Below are 9,142 nucleotides of genomic sequence, written 5' to 3'. Positions count from 1 at the left end.
TGCACGCCAATGCTCTGTACTAGGAGTTTATGGCATTTTGTGACTATTAAACAATCAACCCATGTAAATGACAAAATCTATAGCCTTGTCGGAAAGGTTAATATACACTTCATATTACATCCTGCTGTGGTTTTGCAGTATGTTATGTCTTCCACGGTACCCACTTTTATCTTGCTAGCCGTTGCAATTCTACTAGTAGCATACTCTAAAATAACTAGTAGCATAAATGCATAGTCTTGACGGGCATTCACAGATGATACAGCGTACTCTCTTCTGGGTGTAGCCACAAGCATAATGACACACCCGGGATACTTTTTCCGTCACCAATCCAAATTATATATACCTCATGTTACAGTATCTGGTGAGTGGTATATGCAGACCCAATCTGCCATCATTGTAAAGGAATATGGGAAAGGAAACACATGCACTTAGTTCATAATAGGTTTGATTTAGAGCATAAGTCACAGATGAAGTAGCAGTTTCTTGGACATTGAGAAAATGTGTACTTATCATCTGTGACACCACTTTGATGAACAATGATCACTGATGACATATAGTAACAAGACCAACAAATACTAGTAAGCCAAGGTGACAAATTAAACAAACCTAGGTTCCACACGATTACATACACAAAACAGCTAACACTTATTTTGATGTGCTAAGGATAGCATAAACCATACTGTATAATTAGCTACCGTAGAATATGCAGTACCACCAAGTTGTTTGTGCATGACATATTACACCTCCTATATAGCAATCAGGCACCTTCAAGTCAACATAGAATCCTGAAAATATGGAACCACCTGCTGATCCAATAATCCAGTTTCAATACAATAGCTGCTGCAAATCCCACTCCAAAGCCCACACCAGCAAAGAGAAACAAAACAACATCGACACCATGAGAGGAGTTTTTCAGATGTGTTTCACTTGGAATATCCGAAGGGCCACATTTTTTGGATAGAGGGGGTCCACAGAGTCCTGCATTGCCATCAAATGAGCTCTCCTGGAACGTGTCGAATTGATGTGATTGTGGTATTCTTCCATCCAATTGGTTATCGCTCAAATTCAAGGTGCTAAGGAAGGTGAGATCAGTTAACTCTTGCGGAATCTCACCTGATAGCATGTTGGAAGACAGGTCCAGGGACTCCAGAGCAGTTATGCTACCAAGTTGGGGTGGAATTTGTCCAGTGAAGACATTATGAGACATGTTTAGTAGACGTAGTGAATGCAGATTTCCAATCGAAGTAGGAATGCTTCCTTCCAGTGCATTCTCTGATATGTCTATTGCAGTTAAGGTAGTTAAGATCCTTTCAAAGGTCATGGAAAGCCCTTTGAATGATATTGTGATAGAGTCTTGGTAAAGTCTCGGTATGTCTGGATGATGTATTATCTGTCCTCTATTGTCATATTGCTTCATTGATTTCAAATTTTCAAACCATTGTGGATGCAATTTTCCAGAGAAATTGTTTGAGGCCAGATCAATGATTTGCAAGCTTGAGAAGTGTCCTCTGTATTTTTCATCTTCAAGATGACCTATTGAACCATGGAACTTGTTGGATCTCAAGACAAGTACACGAAGATTCAAAAGCCCCCCTAGCCAGGATGGAAAAGTGTCTGCAATTTGATTCCTTCCGAGGTCAAGAACCTCTAACTTAGTGCAATTATAGAGTGTCCTTGGAAGCTGAGCCTTCAATCTTATTTCCATTCAAATTTATTGTTTCGGACATGACATCCAATAGAAATATTGGAAGGTAGCATCCCTTTGAATTGATTCTCCCTCAAATTTATTATTCTCAGACTATTTTCCATCAAGCATCGTGGTAATAGTCCACTAAAGTTGTTATACGATAAGTCAAGGACTTCCAAAGGTGAATGGCAAATTGAACGTGGCAAATAACCACTTATATTATTGTGTGACAACATAAGATACGCAGTGGAGCTAAGGTATAACGTGAAGTTTGGAAGAAGGGAAGAGAAACTGTTATTTGAATAATCCAATATTTCAGCCGTTGGGTATGGCATAGGAATTGATCCTTGAAGCCTGTTGAAGCTAAGATTGAAACTATACAAGGTATTGCTGAATGGGATAACATATGAATTGAGTTCCATACCAGTGAACATGTTGTCTGAAAGACTTATCCACTCGAGGCTATAATTCCATCTACCCCATATCCAACTTGGTATATCCCCGCTGATTTTATTACTTGAAAGGTCTAGATAAGTCACATATTTGGCATGCATTAATAACTTTGGTATTTTTGTCATATTGCAACTAGCAAGTCCTATCTCCATAAGCTGATGGGGATAGGTAGATGAAGAATTGTTAGTATCCTCCCCTTCTATTACAGTCAGCTTATTGTATGAAAGAGATAAAGAAGTGAGCTTCTCTCCCCATAGTGATGCAAGATCCACTGAGCCCATTAAGTTGTTGCCCTCAATATCGAGTTCCGTCAAATTTGGGAGTACCAACAATGATTGGGGAATCTGCCCTGTCAAATTATTCATTTCCAAGTATACAATCCTCAAGCATGAACATGCTCCATCGAATTCATGTATGGGACCAGAAAGTTGGTTTTGTGAAAGATCTAAGTAGCCAAGCTTTGGAAGAATGAAAAGAGATGCTGGGATTTCTCCTGCACAAAGAAAATAAATTTAGTTCAGTTGTGGATGCTACTAGACTAATAGAATTTCAATGCTACAGAACTTAGTTTTATGTACACATGTTGAAACTGTGTGGAAACTTAGCTAGCCTCACTTCCTATCCTACTAAAGTAAAGAGTGGTGGAGAACTAAACTGAAATAGACAAAACTAGAAACAAAACCATAATATATTTTTGTGGTTTTTTCAGTTTAATTTTTTATTTGATTTCTAAAACGGTTCTCGACCATTGTTTCTAATTCAGTTTTTAGGTTGAAAAACTAGACTGGCCTAACTGCATTGTTATATGCATCACATAAGGAATCAATTTGATCCAACCCAATAAAAATAATGCAATAGGTATACCATAACCCCTTGAATCCCTTCCACTTTGCAACCACCGTAGCACATATGCACTGCCCCTCCAAGGAGATACTATGCTTGCATAAGGAATTACATTCTTCGGAAAACAATGAATGATGCACATTGAAATTTAGTCCTACTTTATCCTTTCACACTCAAACTTACTCAATATAAATTCCATAAGGTTTTAAACAACCAAATTTCAACATTAATGCATTGGTTCCACTACTGTAGTTCATTACAAGACAAGATCACAAGGATCAGTTTAGAAAACACAAAAAATACAAAAAAAAACAGTGCAATTTTAGGAGTTCCAAATAGTATGGAGTGAGTTTTTAAAGAAATTAGGTGTAAATTAATGAGCGAGTGAGGTAACCATACCACTGAGATAATTTCCGTTAAGATGCAGCCCAATCAGCTGAGTCAAATTAGCAATTGTACTTGGTATTCTGCCAGAAAGACCCATATAAGGTAGTACTAGTGATTTCAGCTTCTTCAGTGCGCCAACTTCATGTGGTATTGGGCCTATTGGCCGATACCTCCAAAGATTCAGGATGTGCAATCTTTCCAAGTTAGTCATATTCCCAATAGCAGATGGAATAGCAAATAAGTTGCCATCGGACTCATCAAAGCACTCGATTTTGAGAAATTTCAGGTTTATAATATTGGTAATTGATGATAATGTTTGTGTTGTGAGCTTGCTCGCAGAAATGACTAAACTTGTTAAGTTTTTGAGATTTCCAATGGATGAAGGTATTGTCATGGACAAGTCGCAGCAGTCGAACTCCAAGCTTCTCAGGTTCTTGATGCCTCCAAACCAAGAAAAGAGTGACTCCAATTGTCTTGGTGAATCTAGTTGTGTCACGAACAATCTGCGCAAGGATGCAAGCATACCAAATGAAAAGAGGAAATCCGTGGAAATAATTTTTCCATCAATAGACAATTCTGTTAATGCCTTGAAACCACAATAGCTTGATTTAACATAGGTAAAGTTGGTCCAGTCTATCCATAGTGTTTCTAAAGAAGCTGCATTAGAAAAGTTTGGTAGGTGGCCTGAGAGATCTGGATTCTGGGACAAGTCGAGTACCCTTAGATTTTTTGATAGAAACGTTCCTCGAGGAAACCACCCTTGAAGATTAATACCAGATAGTTGGAGCACTCTTAAATTGGGAAAATTCATGAGAAACTCAGGAAATGGACCGGGGGTGATATGAGAATTGCCTCTGAGGTTGATCACGGCTAGAGAGTTCAACCTTGAGAGAGAGCTGATATCACCTTGGAGGTCACAGTACCCCAAGCTAAGAACCCGCAGATGTGGCACAGATTTAGCTAGAGCTTTGAAGCAATCTTGTACAGATGAAGATATACTCACACGATCAAGGTAAAGCTCTCTCAAATTGCTTAGATTCGCCGCTATGTTGTGGAAATAGGGTACTGAGAGGCCATACCACCCATCATGTGCGACGGAGATGGCATCGATATCGTAGTCATCATCTTCCGCGTCTTCAATAATATCAACAGAATGATCGGAAATATCCAAGGAGACAAGGTTTGTGAGTTTGCTAATGCCAATATGTACCTGACCGCTGATTGCTGAAGTGGAGAGGTTGAGGTGGGTAAGCGAACTGAGTCTCTCGAAACCAACTGATGGGATGTCGTCGTAGCCCCTAAAATTGTTCATGCTCAGGTCGAGCATCCTGAGGGAGGTGAGATTAAACAGCACGGGGTGAATTCCATCACTGTTCAATCGAAACCCACTGAGGTCGAGAGCTGTGACGACATGATGGCCTGAGGAGGAGTTGCTGCAGCCGACGCCCTCCCAGAGACAGCAGTCCGTGCCAGGTTTCCACGACGGAAGAGTGGTGGTGGACTCCAAGTCGCGTGGGAACCTTCCGTTTGGGTGGAAGCTGAAAGACTGCTTGAGTGTAAGCAGAGTGTTTGCCTGATCTGGACGGCATAGCCAAGGAGCAGAGTGGTGGCGAGTGAGGTTGGCATGCCCGTGAGGATGGACACCAGAGGCGGAGGCGGCATGTGTGTGGAAGTGGAGGAGCTGTACGAGACAGAGCAGCAATGGCGTCCAACCAATGCAACTGGAAGCCATTTTTGCATGCTAGGCTACTGTCTGGCTGGTAACACAAGGATGGCATATTTGCATTTGTAATTGAAGTTGATAGTCTTGTTCAAGTTTCCAAGTCATCGTCGGTCATCGCACGCGCATTACACCCACAATGGCATGCTGCACATTCATGTGCGTGGTGGATCGTGAACTGAAAGCACTCCACTAGTGTATTACTTTCTCTTTGTTTAATTTCACTCAGTGGAAACAGTTGAATGACCACATTAACATTAATCATCACTCCATGCACGGCCCCTTTCCTTTTCTTCATAAGGTCCTAATCGGCGGCTATTCACTCAATATTTAGGTACATTTTATTTGGTGATAGAAAATAGAATCACTATATCCGAATTTGAATGTGATTTTCAATTGTTATGTTTTTGGCTGTGAGTATTACAATTTTTAAAAGAAATCACTTCAATCGACAAGGTTTAGTTTCGGGCACCGAGGCAAAGGGCCTGTTCGCTTGAACTTATCAGCCGGCTTATTAGCCAGAATCTACAATATTTTTCTCTCACAACAAAACAGCTTCAGCCTGCAAATCTATTGTCTGGACAGAACATGCACTTGAAATATTGGAAGGTAGCATCCCTATGAATTGATTCTCCCTCAAATTTATTACTTGAAAACCTCCATTGTCCATCAGGCACGGTGGTACCAATCCAGTAAAATTGTTATATGACAGATCAAGGATTTCCAAGGGTGAATTACAAATTGAATGCGGTAAATGACCACTTATATTATTGTTTGACAACCTAAGGTAAGTAGTTTGCCTAAGGTATAATGTGAAGTTTGGAAGAAGTGAAGAGAATGCATTATTTGAGTAGTCCAAGATTTCAGCTGATGACTCTGGCATAGGAACCTGTCCCTGAAGTCTGTTGGAGCTAACATCCAAAAGAGACAAGGTACTGATTGGGATAACAGATGAGTTGAGTTCCATGCCAGTGAACATATTACCTGAAATGTTTAATACTCCGAGGTCATTGGTCCATCTCTCCCATATCCATTTTGGTATATCTCCACTTATTTTATTACATGAAAGGTCCAGATACTCCACGTGGTTAAGACGTATCAATAAGTTTGGTATTTTTGTTATACCGCAGCTAGCAAGTCCTAGCTCCACAAGCCAAGAGGGATAGACAGCAGCTTATTGTGTGAAAGAAATAAAGAAGTGAGGTTCTCTAACCTCCATAATAAGTCAAGATCCACTAAGCCCATCAAATTGTTCCTAGAAATATCGAGATCTGTCAAATTTGGGAGTACCAGCAATGACTGGGGAATCTGCCCGATTAATTCATTACTTCGTAAGTATACCCACTTCAAGTGTGAAGATGCCCCATTGAATTCATGTATAGTACCACAAAGTTGGTTTTCTGAAAGATCCAATTGCTGTAGCGCTGGAAGAGTGAATATAGATGTTGGGATTTTCCCTGCAAAAATAAGAGAAAATATTAGAGCTGTTGTAGATGCTACCAAACTAATAAAACTCTGATGCTGCATATCTTAGTTTTTTTATTTATAAAAACTAGAGTGAGGGTGATAAGATAAATTAATAGTGTTATGCACTAGTATGATGTTGTTTTCACACAACCATTTAGTTCGCAATCCAACCCAACTGTCATACGCCCAATGGAGGCCCCAAACCTGGAGCAAATGGGCCGAGAAGCGCCCAAGGTGGGGCGCCAGGTGCTCCCACCAGCGCGCCCAGGAGGGAGGGCGCCGTCGCTCCCGCCATCGTTACCTAAGTTACCATATCGAGTCTATTAGAGTTTGGATAGAATTTGGTTAGTTATGCAATTGGAGTTTGTTAGTATGGAAGGGAGAATGCAATCCTATAAGGATCTTCCGTAGGTTGCTTGGAGTCCAAGTTCTATACAGACTATAAATACTAGGGGATGTAATCAATCAAACTAAGCAATAGAAGAGCGATTGCTCCTTCCTATCTCCTCCTCTCCTCTCCCTGCGCCTGCCGCTTCCCCGCTCCCTGCGCCGCCTTCTCTCCCACGCCGCCTCCCAACCCTAGCTGCCACCTCCATAGCGCCGCCAGCCCCTCCCCCTAGCACGCCTCTTACACCTGGTATCGGAGACCGGTTCGATCCCACGCCGCTGCCATGGGTGCCAACAATGGTGACTTCAAGTCTGCCTTCGACAAGCTCGTCGTCGACCTTCACCAGCAGTTCAACGACATCAAGGGCGAGTTTACCTCCATCAACAATCGTCTGACAAGATCGAGCAACATGAAGGCCCAGCGGAGACTGCCGCGGTTGCTGCTCGCGCCGAACATGAGCGCAAGGCGATCGCCACCAAGCTCGAGGTCGACACCAAGAAAGCCATGGAGGACGCAGGACACACCTTCCTCAAGCAGCAAAAGGAGGCATCGCCATCATCTACAATCCCTAAGATTGCGGATGATCTAGAGTCCATGCTCTTTAACGACATGAAGGAGGGTCCCAAGACCAATCTACCTCCGCTGTTCCCGTACCAGGGGACACTACCAGGCTCCTTTCCCGTCCTCACGCCATGCCTCCACAAGCTCAACTTCCCCACGTACGACAGCAAGGAAGATCCATTGCTGTGGATTAACCGCTGCGAGCAGTTGTTCAGAGGTCTGAAGACTCCTGAAACAGAGCAAGTCTGGTATGCATCTTACCACCTGACAGGTGGCGTGCAGCAGTGGTACATGCGCCTGACGCAAGACAAGATGGTGATGGACTGGGCGTATTTCGCTCGGTGTGTGAACGAGCACTTTGGCCCCCCTACACGGCGCAACCCCCCTCGGCGAGCTCGCCTCCCTTCGCAAGACGGGAACGGTCGACGACTACACCGAACACTTCCTGGCACACGTGACTCATGCCGGACCCCTCGACGAACAACAACAAGTGAACATCTACACTGCCGGCCTCCTCGAACCCCTGAAGACCAACATCGAGCTCCAGAACCCCCCGACATGGAGATGGCCATGTCCTTGGCTCGGGCATATGAACGCCGGCTCATAGTGCTCGCCGACTCCAACAAGGCGCCATCGACCAAGGCAGCGCCACGGGTGCTGCCCCTAAAGGCGCCTCCGTCAACTCCAACCTCGACGACCACGACATTGTCTACACCACCCGCTCCTCAGCGTTTGTTCAAGCGCCTCACCGCTGAGGAGATGGCGGAACAACGACGCTTCAGGATCTGCTTCAACTGCGACGAGCCATTCACACGCGGCCACAAGTGCAAGCACCTGTTCGACATCATGACCGTCAACGACTACGACAACAACAACGATGACGCTAACGTCGACAACAGCCTCCTCATGATGATCGGGACTGGCTAGTCCCCGGTCCAGGGACGCCCGCCCATGTACCTGATGGGGTCATGTTGGGCACTGTAACAGAACCGACCAATTATACGAAATTAAGTAAGAAAATCATCCGCCAGAGCAGACGATTTAGCAAACTTAAGCCCGTATAACCCGGTAGTCCGTGAAATCACGAAGGATTTCAAACCAACTTCCATTCCAGCCAAGATCGTAATAAGTTTAGCGGTCACCATCATAGATTACATAAAAGTTCGCAATCTCAGATACATCAGAGTTTCAACATAGTTATTACAAAACAAGTTCGAATAAAAGTAGCGGAAGTCATTTGTCAAACCACACACACACTCACGCGAAGTTCAAATATAGTGCCAGCAAATGATCATTTCCAACAAAAGCATCAGACGAGACGTAAGGAATGACCATGCCCATGGTCCTAAGCATCACCCATCGCAGGATAAAGGCAGTTGATACAGTAGCCGTAATACATCTGCCCATCTGCAACAAGTGGGAATAAAACCCTGAGTACGAGAAGGTACTCAGCTAGACTTACCCGACATAACCAAAAATAAGTGACACCAAGGATTATGAAGGGCTTTATAGTAGGGTAGCTGACTCATTTGCGAAAAGAAGCATTTTTAGCATTTCAAGACCCTTTTCAAAAGCATTATTGTCAAGTTAATTGTTATTAACCTGTCGACTAGATTTGTACCTATACTAGAGCAAA

The 9,142-nt window shown here is 43.3% G+C and overlaps 1 protein-coding gene and 1 pseudogene across 1 annotated transcript; both read right to left on the bottom strand.

The window, feature by feature from the left end:
- Positions 1–77: 77 nt before the first annotated feature.
- Positions 78–5,369, bottom strand: LOC136475574 (receptor like protein 22-like; annotated as a pseudogene).
- A 262-nt stretch (positions 5,370–5,631) lies between these two features.
- Positions 5,632–6,335, bottom strand: LOC136468482 (receptor like protein 26-like). The gene is made up of 2 exons (XM_066467043.1): positions 6,332–6,335; positions 5,632–6,263 (listed from the first exon to the last, which is right to left on the bottom strand). The coding sequence occupies exons 1-2, from the start codon at positions 6,333–6,335 to the stop codon at positions 5,632–5,634; spliced, it is 636 nt and encodes a 211-aa protein (XP_066323140.1).
- Positions 6,336–9,142: the final 2,807 nt, after the last annotated feature.

Source organism: Miscanthus floridulus, chromosome 8 (assembly GCF_019320115.1).
Source record: "Miscanthus floridulus cultivar M001 chromosome 8, ASM1932011v1, whole genome shotgun sequence".
Classification (NCBI taxonomy): Eukaryota; Viridiplantae; Streptophyta; class Magnoliopsida; order Poales; family Poaceae; genus Miscanthus; species Miscanthus floridulus.
This window is presented reverse-complemented; position numbering and strand designations above follow the sequence as displayed.